This window comes from Mesoplodon mirus (assembly GCF_964341445.2).
Source record: "Mesoplodon mirus genome assembly, chromosome: 13".
NCBI lineage: Eukaryota > Metazoa > Chordata > Mammalia > Artiodactyla > Ziphiidae > Mesoplodon > Mesoplodon mirus.
The window spans coordinates 15540259-15560147 of NC_138989.1; the positions used below are offsets into that span (position 1 = coordinate 15540259).

The 19889-nt window shown below is 47.3% G+C and overlaps 1 protein-coding gene across 4 annotated transcripts in view; it reads right to left on the reverse strand.

Annotated features, from left to right (window-relative positions):
* RPH3A (rabphilin 3A) overlaps positions 1-19889 on the reverse strand; it is a 301610-nt gene that overhangs the window by 14906 nt on the left and 266815 nt on the right. For 3 of the 4 annotated variants that reach the window (XM_082641651.1, XM_082641649.1, XM_082641650.1), the window contains 10 exons: positions 18288-18417; positions 16852-16938; positions 14272-14437; positions 10978-11016; positions 10740-10892; positions 9380-9466; positions 7605-7667; positions 6341-6583; positions 3649-3728; positions 649-723 (listed from right to left, as the gene is read on the reverse strand). In XM_082641651.1, the coding sequence (XP_082497777.1) occupies positions 649-723; positions 3649-3728; positions 6341-6583; positions 7605-7667; positions 9380-9466; positions 10740-10892; positions 10978-11016; positions 14272-14437; positions 16852-16938; positions 18288-18417 (1123 nt within the window). The remainder of the gene's footprint in view (positions 1-648; positions 724-3648; positions 3729-6340; positions 6584-7604; positions 7668-9379; positions 9467-10739; positions 10893-10977; positions 11017-14271; positions 14438-16851; positions 16939-18287; positions 18418-19889) is intronic. The other variant, XM_082641652.1, reaches the window with a different exon arrangement.

Sequence of the window (19889 nt, forward strand, 5' to 3'; positions counted from 1 at the left end):
GTGTGGGTGTCCTTTTTTGTCTTATGGGGCATTTGATACTTGCAGAGATTTTTGAAAGGCATTTTTCTAAGATCATGTAACCAAGTATATAGGCAGCCTTGTTTTTAGGACATCCATGTCAAATTAACACAATAAAGCAAAAAATAAAGTCCAAGAAGGCACACTTCCATTTCCAGCCATGTGCTCTGAGTGGGTCTATCCAAAGAAAGGAGAATTAATCCCACTTTCCTTCCCAGAAAGGTGGAAGGGATGGGGGTAAATTTTCTCTTAATAATAGAACCTTTTCTCAAGTTATCTGGAAAGAGTTAGTCATTTCTGTTGAGAGATGTTTGGATGGGGCACAAAATGGGTGGGGGAGGTGGACCATGTTCAGCACTGGGGAGCCCTGAAGGTGTTTGAGCAGGTCAAGGGCACAATCAGGGTATCTGCTTCTCTCCTGGATCCCAGGTTTCTGAGTTAGAGAAATGAGCAGAGCCCCTGCCTCTTGAAGGAGAATGGCTCTGGCCCATCCCTTACCCCTTGTAAGAACTTTGCCAATCAGGGAAGAGGGGGCTTGGGGAGGGCTATTTTAGGCTCTGAGCTGGGAACCTTGGGTGCTTTCCAGAGCCCATGTGCCCCCCTTGCCAAGAGGCCCAGGCCATATGGTACCTTGCTGGCTCCTGGCAGGAGGTGCAGCTTAACGTAGGGATCGGCCAAGCCATTGGAATCCATGGGCTTCAGTCCCTGTAAGAGAAGAAGGCAATGGTGTGAGGGCCTGGGGAGGGCTGGGCGCTCAGCTATCACAGGCAATGGGCACAGCTATTACCCCATCCTGAGTGCTTCCTCTTCCAAAGAAAGAGAAGGGAAATGCAGTATCTTTTTTTTTTTTTTTTTGCGGTACGCGGGCCTCTCACTGTTGTGGCCTCTCCCGTTGTGGAGCACAGGCTCCGGACGCGCAGGCTCAGTGGCCATGGCTCACGGGCCCAGCCGCTCCACGGCATGTGGGATCTTCCCGGACCGGGGCACGAACCAGTGTCCCCTGCATCGACAGGCGGACTCTCAACCACTGCGCCACCAGGGAAGCCCAGAAATGCAGTATCTTGAAATGAGCACTGGAATCCGGCAGACGGGGTTTAAAGCCTGGCCAAGTCACTTACTGGCTGTGTGACCTTAGGCAAGTTTCTTAACCTCTCTGAGCCTCATTTTCCTCACCTGTCAAATGGGATGCTTCACGGGCTGGTGAGATTTAAACGTGATCCCACCTGTAAAGTGCTTGGCACAGTGCCTGGCACACAGGAAGTGCTCCATCAAGGCTAGATTGTTATTGCTGGGATGGGAGGACATGTCCCAGAATGGGTGGGAAAGGAGGAAAGGCCAGTGAAAGGAGGCCTGAGTTCTGGCCCTGGCCCTTGCACTCACTTCTGAGACCGCAGTTTCTCCATCCATATGATGGGGATCACAATCTCTGCCTGGCCCCCCTCACAGAGCTGGCATGGCTAAAATGGCTAAAATGAGCCACTGTGGGGGAGAGCAGTTTGTCCAGGGTAGGAGTTAAGCTGGGCTTGTTAACATGAGCAGTTCCAAAATTCCCGGGGCTCAGATATGCTCTGCCCATCCCCCTAGGCCCTGGCTGAGGCAGGTGTCTTACCTCTGGGCTCCCACTGTCTCCTGTCACAGCACTAATCCCCAGTCCCATGTATCGTGCCCTGTGATCTCCGGGGACTTCAGTTTCCTCATCTGTTCAGTGGGGCTGATCACAGACCCTGCTTCATTGGATTCTTGGAGGGTTAAATGAGATCTCACCTGTGAAGGCTGAACTCTGGCCCTGGCACAAGTTCAGTATGAACAACGTTTGCTACTACTAGGTGGGGAGAAGAGGCCACAGAGTGGGGTGCAAGGGGGAAATCTGGCTGGGTAGCCTAGAAGGTAAGAGCATAGCCTTTTGAGCTGGACAACACTGGTTCAAATCCTAGCTCTACCACTTCCTGGCTGTGTGATTTGGGCAAGTCCCTTAATCTCTCTGTGCCTCAATTTCCCCATCTATAAAATGGGAATGATGATGAAACCTTCCTCATAGGTTTGTCGTGAAGATTAAATGGGACGAAATAATTTGTAGAAAGCACCAGAGGGTATACAAGACTCAGGAGATGCTATAGTGATGGTTTCTTGTCCATTTCTCCATGAGGGCACAGTCTATTCTTGCTCATTCTAATATTCCCCAACATTTAGGGTAGTTCCTGGTACAGAGTAGGTATTTAATAAACACGTCTGGAATGTCTGTTTGGATTGGGAGGTTACAAATTGGCAGACACTGTGTTTTTCAAATTTGAACTTGAACATCTTTGTTTGGGTCCTGCTCACACCAGTTTAGTTTACCAAAGTTACTACCATTCCCTAATGTCTCACATGTGTTTCTCATCTCTTTACCAGCCCAGCCCCTGAGCCGTTGAGTTTTCTGTACCCCTGTCTCAAGGGGGCTGTAATGGTGTGGCTTTCCCCCATTTCTGGAGCTGGACGTGGTTACATCTGGATTCAAATCCAGCTCTATCCCTTACCAGCTGAGTGGCCTCAGGCTTTAACTTTCTAAGCCTCAGTTTTCCCATCTATACAATGGGGCTAATAATAATCTCTTCCTCAGAGGTTCCTATGAAGATGAAATAAGATAATGTAGGGCCTTACCTCACTGTGTTATTGGAGGGCACGTGTAAATGCATCTAAGTGCCTGCTGAAGAAGTGACCTGGGTATGTTGAGCTAGAAGTTGTTAAGCATTTCATACATTATTGATCATCCAAACTGGGACATTTTGTGAGTGGAAAGGAGAGTTCTTAATTATTTCATCAAGGCAACAGGCATAGCTGGGGACCCTCTGTGCAAACTGGGACACTCCGCCACCTTCCACGTCATACTCACCAACATCCTCATGGGAGAGACTCTATTATTATCCCTGAGGCACAGAGAGGTTAACTTCCCCAAATCCCACAGCTAGGAGGGGCGGAGCTGGTATTTGAACCCAGGAAGTCTGGTTCCTGAACCTTGCTTGTTATTTTCTATAGACCAGACTTGGGGCAGGGGGAGATCCTGGTCAACTACTTCCTGGGATTGGCATTGGCATCATCCAGCTTTCTTTGCGGGCTGCAGTAAAGTTGGCTCACTGCCCCTGGAGCCTGTAGTATGGAGATGCTCTTCCAATCTGGTTTGCCTCCCCCCACCCAACCTCAGAAGCCCAGATTACTGTCCTTGTATCTGTAACAATAAGTCCTGACTCAGTCTGTAGCTCCAGCTTGACAGCCCCGTCTATAGAAGGAGCTGTTCAGTGGCATGTCAGCTGTCAAGTTAGGCTGTCACTGCTCCCAGGTGACACCCCTGAGATCCCCTCCAGAGGGTGTGGATGGGGCTGGGCAGATCTTGGCTCTGCCCTTGAAGCTTGGCTTCCTCCACTCCCGGGAGGCAGCTGCAGTTAAGTGAAACCCCTCTGGGACCTCCCCCGGAGGAAGTCCTCCCTGCAGAGGAACTGGCCGTGGCTAGTTCCTGCTCTTTTCTCATCACTGTCACTGTCACAGATAGACAAGGCAATGGCAGGAGACAGACTTGGTCACCCATGCCCTCCCCAAGTCCCCTAGAAATGCCAGAACATCCTGAGTGGTCCCCAGCTTGGCCCCCTTACCCACCTTGGCCTTTATGATGGTGCAGTGCAGGGAGTTCTTGTCCTGGTCATAGAGAAGGCTGAACTCCAGGGCACCCAGGGTGGCTGAAGAAGACAGAGGCAGGTACCAAGAGGACATTAATTCATTCAACAAACATTTCCTGAGCACTTACCATGTGTCCAGCCTGGGCTAGCCACTGAGCCTACAGAGGAGAGGAAGACTCAGTCCCTCTGGACTCCCCATCCTGGTAGACCCTCCTCTTCTTTGGAGCCCTCAGCACACCTGTGATCAGTTAATCATTTGTGCAATTGCCTAGTTAATGACTTCCATCTGCTAGGTTGAGAGTCCCATGAGGGCAAGGCTGTGACTGCCTTGTTCACTGCTATGTCCCCACTGGGCACAGTGCAGGGCACACAGTTTGTGCTCACTTACTTGCTGAAGGAATAAATGAGTCTCAGCATTTGCTGTTGCCTCTGTCTGGAATGCTCTCTCTCTAGATCCTCACATGGCTGGTGCCTTCTCATTATCCACATCACAGCTTAAATGTCACCTCGTCAGAGAAACCCTCCCTGATTGCTCCATCTAAAGCAGCCACCCTCATGGTCATTCACCCTATTTTATTTCCTTCACGGTGCTCTGTCTTTATTTGAAATGAACTCATTGGTATGTTTCTCTCCACTAGAATATTAGTTCCATTAGATCAGCCATCTTGTCTGTTATTTTTTTTTCTTTATTTGCCATGGTAACCCTAGCACTTAGAATAGTTTGGGGGCACCTCGTAGGTGCTCAATAAATACTTGTCAAATATAGAGATGAGGGAGGGAGGGAGTTGAATACAGAGACAGGCTTGTTATAAATCACTAGGGACAGCTCCTAACAGGGACATACACCAGCTGGGAGGGATCTTCTAGGCTTGGCAGGTCAGCAAAGAGACACTTAAGGCAGATGGAAGGAGCAGTGGCCACTGCTCCAGGCAGAAGGACCAGCATGTGGAAAGCCAGGAAGGTGGGATAGACATGGTGCATTTCCAGGGCAGAAACAGCCCCCAGCCAGCGAGGTGGGGGTGGGCTCCTCAGACTCCTTTCCCCTGAGCCTGAAGACTCATGACCCCTGCGAGAAACAAGACAGCTGATATTTCCTCCAGGTCTGGCCTCTGACCTGCTGCAGCAATGAGACTGACTGTCAGTCCTCCACTCACTGGCCATATGAACTTGGACAAGTCCCTGAACCTCTGAGCCTCTGTCTCCTTATTTGTGAAATCAGAATAGGAAAAGCAACTATTCCCAGGCTCACTGGGATGATTAAATTGAGCATGTGCACGTAACACAATTAGAAAAGTGCCCGGCACAAAATAAGGGCTCAACAAGTGTTGACTATTATTACTTCTGATGTGCATGTCATATAATAATAATTCCTCATGTGCGTTTCACACTATATAATAATGATTTCTGGTTTATGAAGCCCTTTCTCAGCAGGTACCTCAGTTTACGACCCCTCAGCCCTGCATGGGAGGTGGTATTTGCTTTCCCTTTTACAACGAGGGGAGGTGATGCGATGGGCCAAAGCCAACCCACCAATTACAGCCCTTGGTCCATTTCTTCTGAGTGGGTCCAGTCTCCCCATCTGACCAGGAGCTCTTGGAACGTTCCCCCAACCCCACAGCATGCATCAGGTCCAGACACAACCCATCCATGCTTCCCTGCAGCTCACAAAGGCCACCCCAGCTCTCCCCTGCTGCTCCCAGACACACCCAGGAGAAGTGCCACTGGTGTACGTGTATGTGTGGCATAGAGCAGGCACGTTATAAATCATTGAATGGATGGATGCAAGAGGAAGTGTCGGAAATTTTAAAGTCATGGTTAAAAAATGACTTTTAGAAGACACACACCAAAGAGTCCGGGAAACGATTAAAATAGATATCTATCTATATATATACCTAGGAGTGGAATTGCTGAGTCATATGATAGTTCTATGGAACCACCAAATAGAACTTTGTGAATATAGTTGAATTGCACTCTTAAAAAATTATGTAAATGGTTAACGTTGATGTTATGTGTCTTGTTACAACAATTAAAAAAATAGATAGCACTTCCCTGGTGGCGCAGTGGTTGAGAATCCGCCTGCCAATGCAGGGGACAAGGGTTTGATCCCTGGTCCGGGAAGATCCCACATGCCACGGAGCAACTAAGTCCGTGTGCCACAACTACTGAGCCTGTGCTCTAGAGCCTGTGAGCCACAACTACTGAGCCCACGTGCTGCAACTACTGAAGCCCATGTGCCTAGAGCCCGTGCTCTGCAACGAGAGAGGCCACTGCAATGAGAAGCCCGCACACTGCAACGAAGAGTAGCCCCTGCTCACCACAACTAGAGAAAGCCCACGCACAGCAACGAAAACCCATCACAGCCAAAAAGAAAAATAATTAAAATAATAATAAATAAATTTATATAAAAAATTATGTAAATGGTTAACATTGATGTTATGTGTCTTTTACAACAATGAAAAAAATAGATAGCACTTATACTTTAGAAAGCCAATGTCACTTTGTGAATTCAGTAACACGAATTTGTATTTTTATAACTTGGTAAATACGTTTATTAGGTTTGGCATACTGGGGGGCTGCGGATGTAAAGAGCTGTCCCTAGAGCCATTCCTATTTCCCTGGGGGCGAGTGCTGAAGTGACTTTTCCAGCCACCCCTCCGTTACGAGTCACCTACTTGCTTCATCTGAATCATAGCTGTTGGCTTCCTCCTCCTCCTCCTCCTCCGGGCGTGGAGGCTGGCGGGCCGGGGCCGTGGCCGGCTGGGGAGCAGCAGCAGACGCTTGGGAACAGGGGCCCAGTGGGTGGCCCGCTCGGTCCTCCCTGGCTCCAACTGCCGAATAGCCCCCAACTCCCCCGGCTCTCTCCTCTCGCGGTGGGGCGGTGGCCCCTGTATAGGCGGGGTCACTCGGAGCCACCTCTGCAGGGGAGATGGGGAGAGGGTGGGAAAGAGGCAGCTGAGTCCCTGTGCTGCAGCATTACCACGAGTGATGGGCACCTACTGTGGACCAGGTGCTTGGCGAGCTTTGTGCCAGAATCACCCACTGCCCTGCAATGGGGGACTGTCACTTCCAGTGGACAGGGGGGCCACATCGTGCCGTTCACCAGTTCTGAGAATGTTGCCTTTGTCAAAGCCATCCAAGGAAGGCTTGCAAAAATGCAGGTTCCCAGGCTCCATCTAGAATCTGCAGGCCCTGTGGTAGGGCCTTGGAATCTATGTTTTATAACAAGTTCCATGAGCAAAACAGACCTCACCGAGAGCCCTCACTGGTATGGGCTCTGAAGCCAGACAGCCTGGATTTGAATCTCAGCTGGAGCAAGATTACTTATCTCTGGGCCTCAGTTTTCTCACCTGTAAAATGGGAATTTTAAGACCTGAAGGTGCTCAGATAGTATTAGCTATTGTTTAAAAAATTTTCTAGTCTGTGCACGGCACTTAGCGCAGTAGCTGGTGCACTGGAAAGCAATGCATCTGCTGTAGTGATTGGTGCTGCTGCACATATATCATGTGTAATAATCACTGTCACTCGGTGTGGTCTTCATACATTGCAGGCCACGTGCTAAGGTGTTCCACGTATTGGGTTACTTAATCCTCCCAGCAACTCTGTGAGGTAGGTCCTTGGATTATTCTCCTTTTAGAGATAAGGAGACTGAGGCTCTGGGAAGTTAAGTGACTTGCCCAGGGTCACACAGCTGGGAAGTAAAGAAGCAGTGATTTGAATGCAGGCAGCTTGTACTCTTAAGCACGGTATGTATTGTCCTTTTCTATCTATCTAATCTTAGTACAGACTCTCTAGAGTTTTAGAATTAGGGAATTCCCTTAGAGCTCATCAGATAGGTCTCAGGATGCAGAATGGGCCAATGTCTGGCAGCCCCTGCTCTCTCTCTGTCAGTGGAAGAGGTGGTCACCTGTGCAGGCACAGAAGGAGGTGAACACTTGCCTGGTCTCTGATCTGGAAAATGTCCTGCTGGCCTGGGACTGGGTCTGCTGCCTCCTGGGGGTCCTGAGTGGGGCAAAGAGAGAAAGAAGTTTGGAATAGAGAAGGTGGCATCATTTGGGTATTTGCCCTGAGCCCCCCTCATTTCACAGGTGTGGACACAGGCCCAGGGGCAGCAGCTGATGTGCAGAGGTACCCAGGGTTGCAGAAACGGTCCCATTGGGGGATTCTGGTGTTGGAAAGCCCTGGCTTCAAACCCAAATCCTTCCATCCTGGGCCTCAGCTTCCTCCTCTGTGAAGTGGGGATGAGCAGGTATTACCTGCTCTTCATGTTTTGTTGGCTGTTATGAGGTTGACAAACAAATGGAGCAAGAATCGCCTGCAAGGTAACGGGCAAGTCCAGGCTTTGAGTCCACCATTATTATGGGGTCATTACTGGTCCAGAGGATTCTATATAACTACATTTCCGAAGCTTGGGATGTAGGGGAGAGCCACAGGGATGGCGCATGAAATAACATTCAATTACAGAGTGAGAGAGTCATTCTGGGTTCCCATTGCCTTTCCACTGATCCCGTCATGGGAAAAGTCTCATTTAGGTGCTACTTTAACACCTCTCTAACCTTTGTAAGTGTCCCTTTTGAGCAAAAGAGGACAGGCCTCGGGCTCCGAACCTTCAGCAGGCCAGAGTACTGAGAATGTCATTGCACTGTTTTATCTTCAGTACGTTAATTTTTACAATAGCCCCCCACAATAGGTCGAATGGTGTTCTCCAAAAAATGTTCAAGTCCTAACCCCCAGTCCCTATGAATGTGAATATTTGATCATCTTTGCAGGTGATCAAGTTAAGATGAGGTCATTAGGGTGAGCCCTAATCCAATATGACTATGCCCTTATAAAGAGGGGAAATTTGGACACACAGGGACCCATGCATAGAAGGAAGATGATGTGAAGACACATCCACAAGCCAAGGAATGCTCGAGGCCCCCAGAAGCAAGAGGAGAGGCTGGGACAGATTCTCCCTCACAGTTCATGGAAGGAACCAACCCTGGCTACACCTTGATTTTGGACTTCTGGCTTCTAGAACTGTGAGACAATACATTTCTGTTATTTTAAGCCACCCAGTTTGTGATATTTGTAATGGCTTCCCTAGCAAACTAATATACTCTCTTTTTCTGGTATGGAATACTGGTTCCCCACTTATGCCATTATTATAGGTTTCTTTTAAAATAACAGATTTTTAACTGCACCAATTAGGAATTATTTCCATTGTTTTACACAAGCCATATGTGTTCAGATGTTCTCACATTACTAATCTCTTTGCCCACCATTTCTTCCTGAATCTCACATATCTGTCTGAGAACCTTTGCCTTTTCCTTAAAGTCTGAAGTCCTTAAAATTTCCTTGAAAGAGTTTATGATAACTTCTCTCAATTATGTTCTTAAAGGAGGTCAGCTTGAAGAAAATATTAATAAGAAGGCAGATCATAGGTGCATGTGGTAAAAATTGTGAAATTGGAGTGATGATGTCAGAAGGTGGGAGACAGTGAGGGATGAAGCACTGTCACTTCTTGCATTTATGTAGATATGATGCTACACTTCCTCCCACCCCCACCAGCTTCCCAGCCTGAAGTATTATTCATTCTAAAGGTCTTCGAAGAGTTTAGGGTTTGGTGGTGGCTGCAGCTCTGCAGAAAGCCCAGCGGGTTCTGCAAGCAAGGGTGGGAGGTATTGGGGTCACAGCTGAGTGACAGCCTGGGCGGGTGGGTGGGTGGCACGTACCTGGCTGCCCAGGCTGGGGGGGCGCTGGACTCTGTATCGAGGCCGGGGTGGGTCTAGAGGCCTGGATTGAGTTGGCCCGTCTCAAACCTGCAGGGGAAAGGAAAGAGCCTGTCATATCGCACGCACACACACACACACGCACACACACACACTCACACACAAAGCATGAAGAAGCCTGGGACCGGTCAGCCGGCATGAGGCATGGTCCTCTGGGTGTGAACTGGATGCAGCCCCCCCGACATTCCCAGCTCTTTCAGACCCTCTTCTCCTCCCCTCCATGTGTTCTCTCTTTCCAATACTCAGATGCCCCTGGGCAACTCACTGCAACAACATGGATGTTGAAAAGCTCAGGCTCTGCGACGTTGCTTCCGACATCTGTGACCTTGCACAAATGACCTATCCTCTTTGGGCCTCAGTCTCCTCATCCATCAAATGGGGATAACAGTACTTACCTCATAGGGTTGTGGTGGAGACACAATGATACATGTCAAGTGCTCAGAACAGTGCCTGGCATGTAGTAAACACTCAACATCTGGCAGATGTTGATATTACTTTATAATTATTGAAAGACTGTTCTTACCTTCACATGGACCTAGCTTTGCATCCCAGATTTTTCTTTTATAAGCTGTGTGTCTTTGGGCTGGTCACTTACCCTCTCTGAACTTCAGATGCTTCATGGAGGCAACAACTCTACCCACTTGATTAACATTTTCATAAGAACTTATTTCATCTCTACACCCTATGAAGTGGGTGCTTTATTCGCTCCATTTTACAAATGGGGAAACTGCGGCACAGAGGGGTTAAGGAGCTCACCTAACGTCTCTTGGCTGGTTAGTAGCTGAGCCAGTGTTTGAACTCAGGCATTTGGTCTCCAGAGTCTACCTGAGACTATCAGATGCTACTGCCTCCTGCAGAGCTGCTGGGGGATCAAATGGGGATGATATACACAGCAGTTCCTGGTACTGAGAAGGTATGACATTCCTAGAAGAATACCGTGTCTTCTCTCACCTCACTGGGCTGGATCCCACCTTTCCTGAATCCAGATATTTTTCACTGGAGAGATGCCTGAATGATTATGACAGAAAGTGCTTTGCCACCTCTGGCTGGGGCTTACAAATTCTTGTCCCAGGGTCCTGCATTAATTAGCACTTCCGTTTGCTTGTTCATTTGGGTCCTTGTTCATCCATCCATCTATCCATTCATCCATCCATCCACTCACTCACTCAACTCACTCATTCAACAAGTGTTCATTGAATGCCTACCAAGCACCAATGAATAAATGAAAAAAACCACGGTTCTCCCCATTCCTTTTGATTCTCCTCATCCAGGAAGCCTGTCTGGATTTGTCCATCTCTCTCACCTGCTGGGCTCTGGCTGGAGTCACCAGCAGCTCCGCCGTGGCTCTGGTCCCAGCTCTCTGAGTCCTGGCTAGACGAGCTCATTCGTGCCTCGGAGGCCCTGCGCACAGGAGGCCCATAGTTTCCTCGCCCAGGAGCAGAGGCCAGGTCAGGGCCTGAAAGGAAAAGCATGAATTGAATGGAGAAATGGGGAAAAGGACTCCTGGCTCAAAAGTAGAAGACAGAGTCGGCAGAACCCACCTGTCTTCTGACCTGGGCCCCTCCTGTCATCAGAGTCACCTGGAGAGAGAGAAGATTGATGAGGAGTATGTATTGGGTTGGCCAAAATGTTCACCTGGGTTTTTCTGTAACATCCTATGGAAAAACCCAAATGAACTTTTTGGCAAACCCCCAATATTTGATGTTTTCTGGAGAGCTGACACTTAAGGAACTCACAAAAGGGCCCATCCACCATTCCCAAGAACTTTTTAAAAAAAATTAAAAGTTTCCTTTCCTAACTTCCCCTTTGATATAGAGCCTACCTACAAATTTCACATTATTTCCATTGCAAACAAATTGGGATCATGGGCTACGTAGTTTCTAGAATGTGCTTTGTTCACTTAATTTGAATGTCCCCAGAACTTACCAAGCATGCTCCAACCTCAAACCCTTTGCACACAGTATTTCCGAAGATTCTATGAGCCCTCTTTATCACCTTGGTCAGGTTTCTCCCCAAATATCATCTCTCAGACAGCCCTTCTCTGGCCATTCTGTCCAACATGAAGCCTCTATCCCCTCTACCTGTTTCGTTTTTCTTCCTGGCACTTATCACTACCTGATATTATGTTGTATTTGCATTTGCTGTTTGTTGAGCATCTGTTTCCCCCACTAGAATTTTAATTGCGCGAGAGCATGGATTTTATCTGTTCCATTCATTGATTCCCTGGGGCATAGAACAGAGCCTGGAACTCACTAGGTGTTCCGTAACTGTTCATTAAGAGAATATTGAAAGCTCATATCATGGGCATAATTCCAAATCTACAATATACATCATTCAATTTTTAAAAAATATTTATCTACTTAATTTATTTTCTTTATTTTGTTTTTGGCTGCATCAGGTCTTAGTTGCAGTACGCGGGATCTTTCGTTGCAGCATGCGGGCTTCTCTCTAGTTGCGACGTGTGGGTTTTCTCTCTCTAGTTGTGGCGTGCAGGCTCCAGGGCGCATGGGTTCTGTAGTTTGTGGCACACGGGCTCTCTCATTGAGGCACGCGGGCTCAGTAGTTGTGGCGTACAGGCTTAGTTGCCCCATGGCACGTGGGATCTTAGTTCCCCTACCAGGGATCGAACCTGCGATCCCTGCATTGGAAGGCAGATTCTTTACCACTGGACCACCAGGGAAGTCCCTACATCATTCAATTTTAAAAGATGCTTAATACACCATGGTGTGGATATACCATAATCTATTCAACAATTACCCCGTTAATGAACGCTTAGTTTTTTCCAGTATTTTTGCTACCATAAACAATGATGCAATAAATATGATTACACATATGTCTTTTATATGGGTACTTTTCTTGCTGTGAAATATATTCCCAGAGAGGGACTGTTGGATCAAATAGTATATACACTCCAAAGTTTAATAACATCTGCCATATTACTTCTCAAGAGGCTGGAGGTGACTTATAGTCCTACCAACAGTTTATACCATCATTTCTCCACGTATTCACCAGCACTAGATGTTATTGCCAATAATTGTTTAAGAGTTGCTATGCAATGCAGGTGATGTTACTTCTTTCCAATGAGGTGAATATTTTCAGAGTCATTTGTTTTGTCTAGAGTTTATATAATAAGCTAATTCATACCATTTATGTGTGTAAGTGTACGTGTCTGTGTATAGGTGATTAATATTATGTACTATTGGCCAACATTTACTAAGTGCTGCACTCTGCAAAGTACTGTACATGTACAGGCATACCTTGGAGATACTGTAGGTTCAGTTCCAAACCACTGCCATAAAGCAAGTATCACAAAAAAAGTGAGTCACATGAATTTTTTCCCACTGCATATAAAAGTTATGTTTACACTATACTGTAGTCTATTAAGTGTGAAACAGCATTATGTCTTAAAAATGCACATACCTTAATTTAAAATATTTTATTGTGAAAAAAATGCCAAAACAATTACAATAGTAACATTGAAGATCACCGATCACAGATCACCATAACAAATATAATAATAATGAAAGAGTTTGAAATACTGTGAGAATTACCAAAATGTGACATAGAGAGACAAAGTGAGCAGGAAAAATGGCACTGACAGACTTGCTTGATGCAGGGTTGCCACAAACCTTCAGTTTATAAAAAACTGCAATGACTATGAAGTGCAAAAGCAAAGTGTAATAAAATGAGGTATGCCTGTAGCATCTCATTTAATCTTCAAAATAACCCAGTGAGTTATTAATCTCATTTTACAGATGAGGAAAGAGTTTTAGAGAGGTTAGGTCACTCATCCAAGCTCACATGATTTGTAAGTGGCAGAGGTGGAATTCAAACTCAGGTCTTCCTGGGCTCCCATGTTCAAGATCTTGACAGTAAAGCTATGCAGTCTTCTCAGCCTAGAGGGAGTAATGTTTAACCAGGAAGAAAGATGTTCTAGAGGTGGAAACCTGGGGTTTCTCAGGGATGCAGTATATATTGACAATTTGGTGAGTCTCTGCAAGGAGCAGAAATTGCTGATGGCTTGCTAGGATGAAAGTATTTGTTGAGTGTCTTTTGACTGCCAGACACTGTATCGGGCACCTTGAGAAGTTATAGTTGGGCACTTCAATTTTTGAGACCTTCAACTATAACCTTCCTTTTAGAAGCACTGACTGCGCTCAACTCTAGAACTGTCATTCAGACCAGATTTTATCACTTAGTTAATTGAAAGTACTGCAAGGGCTTTATCTGGTCAGTCTTAGTGGCCTTATTATATTAAAATGTGTTTTCATTGGGGTCATATTTTTTCTTTTTATTGCTTTGTCTCTCCCTTTTTTACCATCATTTTAATAATTAATAATAATACTTAGATAATAGTGGTAATATCCAGAGTATGGTAATTTTCTTTTACTAATTTCTTGCTATTCATCTTTCATTTTTAATTAGTCCAATTTCAGATTTGCTGATGACTGATAGAAGAAATATCAGGAGCAAAGAAGGCCTTCTCAGCAAGCCCCCTTTCCCCCGCCCCCTAGACTCCAGCGTGTATTTTGATGTTGGGAGTCTTTCTCAGTTCCTAATTTTGATTTCCACCTCTGTTATACCTCTAAATACTCCATCAGGGATGACAACAAAGTCTTTTGGCAGCCTGGCATTGCTGGAGAGTTCCCTGAACTACCTTTTTCACAAAGGTTTGTGATGAGCTGTGAAGCAGACATAGGGGACCTAGACCCAAGCACAGAGGCTGGCTGTCCACCAACTGGGTAGAAACAGACATGATGTCAGGGCACCCTCCAGGTAGACCAGTTAGCCAAGACCTGTCCTTGGTTCTGAAAGGAGAAGCTGTATTTTCCTACCTCGAGTTGGAGCCCGGGCAGGGTGTTTGGACTCAGGGGTGGGCTGCTCAGGGGCAGCAGGCTCACTGGCTGGCTGCTGGGGCTTGGTCTTCTTTATGGGCATAGGCTGTGGGAGGACCTGTTTGGGGAAGCCCTTGAAGAACCATGCTCCAGAGCGCTTCCACACCTGGGGGAGGAGAGGTAGAACAGGAAGACATGACAGCCAAGCACTATTGCTCCTGCCTTCACGAGAGCCAATTTTTCACTTTTCTCCCTGCTCACAGAGCACTGACACAATAGGCAGTGCATTTTCTCACCACTACACAGTCTTTCACAATTCTTATTTGATTCACACAATATCCCTGAACACTCAATAGAGAATAACCAACCTCTTGATGGGAACAGTTGAATATCAGAAAGGTTATGAACAGGTATAAGGTTACATAGCCAGGGAGTGGACGGGACACCAAGTCTCCCACCTCTTAAATGTGCTGTGCTCCCTACTACACTGGCTGCTGTAAAGAGGATGATCCACGTACATCCTCCCCAAGACCTCTGGCCTTCTTCCCTGCCTTGTGGATTAGCGTTCCACCTGGGGCAGTGTGTTGGACATCTTCTGTTGCCCCTTCAGATTGGTTCTACATCTTTTTTCACCCTTCTCTGTGCCCCAGGAAGCTGACCAGTAAGGACTACAGTAACTCGACTTTCTTGATCTCTACCTTCCAGGTGGATCTGGTCAAGGAGAGCATCAGTGGGGGATCGGCAGAAAGAAGATAGTGAGGTCAGGGTATTGAGTCCCTTGGCTCCCTCCTTGCTAGGCAGGCAGTGGCTACACTCCTGCTGGTTGATACCCAGTGTCCAGTCTGGGAACTGCTCCCTCCTCCACTCCTTCAGTCTCAGGAGTGGTATCAGCAACCCTGCTATTGCTGCTGCTGTGTGCTTCACCGGCGCCTCGCTCATCTTCCTTATCCCTGCCCAGACCTTTGCAAACAGCACCTTTATCAAAGCCTCCTTGATAATCCTGATGGATTGTGCCATCTGTTCTCCCAGGACCCTGGCTGATATTGAGGGAAATATGGTCCTTGGAACAGTCTCCAAGGCAGGAATCTGCAGCAGAAGATGAGTGATGAAGAAATTGGGAAAAGGCGAAGGGAGTTAATTGGGACAAAGTGGGTAATAAAAAGCAAGCCTAGGTAAGAGAAAGATTCCATGAGAGAAAAAAACAGAGATAGAGTGAAGACAGTGCAAAGGAAGAAGTGTGAAGGGTGAGAGGCAAAGAGAGAAAGAAGAAAAGGCAGAGGAGATAAGGATGAAAGGGGAAAAAGAGCTCTGAGGAGGAGAGTACAGATGGCCCTCGACTTACAATGGTTTTCTTATGATTTTTTTTTTTTTTTTTTTTTTTTTTGCGGTACGCGGGCCTCTCACTGTTATGGCCTCTCCTGTTGCGGAGCACAGGCTCCAGACGCGTAGGCTCAGCGGCCATGGCTCACGGGCCCAGCCACTCCACGGCATGTGGGATCTTCCCGGACCGGGCCACGAACCCGTGTCCCCTGCATCGGCAGGCAGACTCTCAACCACTGCGCCACCAGGGAAGCCCTCTTATGATATTTTTGAATTTACAGTGTTGCAAAATCGATATGCATTCAGTAAAAACCATACTTCAAATTTTGATTTTTTTTTTTTTTTTTTGCCACACCATGCAGTATGCAGGATCTTAGTTCCCTCACCAGGGATCGAACCCGCGCCCCCTGCAGTGGAAGCTCAGAGTCTTAACCACTGGACTGCCATGGAAGTCCTTTTCAAATTTTGAATTTTGATCTTTTCCTGGGCTAGCAATACTCGATCGGGTACTGTCTCGTGATGTTGATCAGGGGCAGGGCAGGGAGCCACAGCTCCCAGTCAGCCACACGATCACGATGGGAAACAACTGATACACTGACGATGATTCTGTACCCATGCAGCTATTCTTTTTTTTTTTAACCTTCAGTACAGTATTCAATAAATTACAGGAGATACTCCACACTTATTGTAAAATGGGCTTTGTCTTAGATGATTTTGCCCAGCTGTCGGCTAATGTAAGTGCTCTGGGCATACTTAAGGTAGGCTAGGCTCTGACGTTCACTAGGTTAGGTGTATTAAATGCATTTCCCACTTAACAATGGGTTTATCGGGACGCAACCCCATTGTAAGCTGAGGAAGATCTGTATAGGGAAAGAAAAGAAAATGAGGGAAAGTGTGAGATGTGAAGTGAAGTAGAGGGAAAGAGAAAGAGACGGTGGCAGTAGGGGAAGACCCAGAAGATGAGAAATGGGGAGTAGGGAATAATGGACGTCAGAGGGCAATGAATAAGAGGAGAGCAGGGAGGGAGAGAAGGAAAAGTCACACAAGCGAGAGATGAGAAAAGAAATTCATTCAAATACTGTGTCCTGCCAGTGTTCACAGCTGAGCTGGTTCCTCTTATACCAACCCCTTAAGACATGTGCCTGAACAGGTTCCCCAGCCCCCCAACTGCCACCTTACTCCCCTGGTTATAGCAAGGAAGGGGGAACCGTACAAAGAAGGGAGGATGCTCCAGGAGCTGAATGGGACCAATCCACTCACCTCTCTCTGCTCGATGCAGATTTTGCAGAGCCACACAGGGTGTGGGCGGTTGTTGGAAGTCTCCACCCCACACTTGGTGCAGACATTCTGGGGACAAAACATAGCCCAGTGCACACTCAGATGTGCCAGGCTTGGAGCTGCCGGTGATCAGGAGAAGTGGCTGGGAATGGTGGCAATGAAGCCCTATTCTCCCTTGGTGGATATAAAGAGATAGAACTCTCCTTTCCTCATGTCCCTTCCAAGGCCAGTTAGAATAAAGTTCCAATCTGAGTCTTGATTTCTGATAACAAGAACTGGAGTCATTCCCAAGCACGGGATGAAGGAATTCTCCAAGAGTCCCTGTGGGGTTGGAGTTTTCATCATCCATACAAGGGAGATCACTGACATGATTTTTTAATCATGAGAGACTGTATATCCGTTTTATTACTTTATTTCTTCCTTCCTTCCCAAATGAATCTGAGACACCCTAGACTATGACTACAGGTTCAACTCCTTATGGAGAAAGACGTTATCTGAGTAAATGCCATGACTATATGATGGAACATTATACTTTTGGCTGAGTTTTCTGGAAGTCAAAACAAATAGGTCACAGAATTCTCACTATCTAGTTGACTACAGAAGGCAAGTTTTTTGGAGTAGATAACCTTTCCCCAATATTCCATTCTAAATGCTAAATGGGACCCCAAGTAGGAGATGCCAAGTGACATTATGGATGTCTCCAGCTGGGTCACTCCCCTGAATTCCTTTCCTGGGAATCAGACAGACCCAAGGACAGTTGTATTTCTGTCCTGGAATTGTCAAGTTCAGACGGCTTGAGGAGAGGGTGCAGGGTGGAGACAGCACAGGGAGACTCCCCTTCAAGAGTGAATGCTTTCTAAGTGGCTTGAACTGTACCCCAGGATAGAGAATGCTGGGTAGGGCTTCCATGTACACATGTGTCTTCCATGTAGACACAAGCCCAGCATGCTTTTTTTTTTTGGCTACACTGTGCGGCATGCAGGATCTTAGTTCCCCGACCAGGGATCGAACCCGTGCCCCCTGCAGTGGAAGCACGGAGTCTTAACCACTGGACCGCCAGGGAATTCCCCCAGCATGCTCTTTAGCCTGACCTATAACTTGCTAAGCCACAGCCAGGATACTTGCAGGCTCAACCATGGTTCATGTCCTACTTCAGTCTCCCAAGTTCATCCTGGATGGAGCTGATGAGCTCCAAGGAGACAAGGGTCAGAGTGACTTCTAGGGGAGGAAACAGGATCAGGGTTACCTCGGAATACAGCTGGGCATGGGAGCATCCCAGAAGGAATCATATTCTGGCAACTACCTTTCCCGATCCAAGCTCCATCCCCAAGACCCAAGGCCCCCAAAGGCTGGAGCCCAGGCCTAGCCCCCATGGCATGTGATGAGCGGGGAAGCAGGGAAGGGGAGGGCAATGGTACCTTCTTACAGTCTTCACACACTACACAGGCAGAGCCCAGCATTCCCAGCTGTTCTCCACACAGTATGCAGCAGTTCACCCCGTCCCCAGCCACGTTCTTCCTCATGTTCTCCAGACGGTCCACCAGGCGCCTGGAAGCACAGTCAGGGTTATACGGACCTTATAGGACCAGGGACCACCAGCTTCTCCCTAATTATCTGGCTGATGGTCTTAACCTTCTTTGAGTCATAGATTCTTGAGTATCTGATAATGACTGCTGGACCCCTCCCCAGAAAAAGGCACATATTCTTGGGCCCCACTCCACAACAACCCTAATCAGAGACTCCGGGGGCGTGGCAGCAATCTGTTTATACAAGCCTTCCAGGGGATTTTGACAAAAGTTTAAGAACCACTGCTCTGGTTACACTGGCCTTCTTGGAGTTCTAGTTCTCCTAATTGCCTCAGCACTTTTGCACATTCTGGTCCTTGTGCCTGGAATGCAGCCTTCCCTCATTACACATATTTGTGATCTCCCTCTTTCTCTCTCTCTCTCTCTCACACACACACACACACACACACACACACACACACACACACTTTTCCTGCCTAGATTCTCCTTATCCTTCATTTTCCAGTTAAAATATCACCTCCTCTTAGAAGCCTTCTCTAAGCATCCATTTTATTTACTTTTTTGGCAACCCTTCTGCATAGCACTTGTCACATTTGTAAGTAACTGTGGAATTGTCTACATTAAGTAATTAGTTAATTGTGAGTCCCTACCTGGCTGCCTTCCTAGACTCTGAGCTCCCCTGGGCCGGGGATCTTGTCTGTCCTGTTCCCTGCTGTGTCCTCAGGAACAGAACAGTACCTGGGGTCCACAGTGAGTGCTCACACATGATGGTCGAACCAATGAATGAATGAACGAAGGCAGGCCACTTCCCAAATTTGTATCCAGCAAAAGCAAGCTGAGTTGAATGTCAAGTGACATACAATAGCAGCTTATACTTACATAGTGTCTATTATGGGCCTGGCATGGTATGAAGTGCTTTGGCACCCAACCCTAAGAGACAGGCACTATTAAGAAGCCATTTTACAACTAAGGCAAGTGAGGCACAAGGAAGTTAAATTACTTGTCCAAGGTCACACAGCTAGGAAGTAACAGAGCTAAAACTGGAAGCCAGGTATCATGTGTATTACACTGGCACTTCTCAAACTTAATGTGCACACAAGTCACACTGACATCTTGTTAAAACAGATTCTGAAGCATCATGTCTGGGGTGAGGCCTGAGGTGCTACATTCCTAGAAAACTCCCAAGTGATTCCACACGATGCTACTGGCCCAAGGGTACACTCTGAATAGCAAGGCTACACCTGTGGGGGCATCCTGCTTCGATCTCAGGTGGGTTGTTTTTGACCCTTCCCACCAGCCTGAAGTCACCTCTTTGCTTTTTCCTCAAACAGAACGTTATGGTTCCTGTTCCAGCCACAGCCAGTGGACCCAGATGGAGCCGGACCCTGCCCACCCCTCCACGCACTGGCTCTCAGCTGTGGACACCACAGGCATGAGAACCACTTCTGATGGGACTTGGGTATCACAGGCTCCAGAAAGTCCTTGGCAGACCTG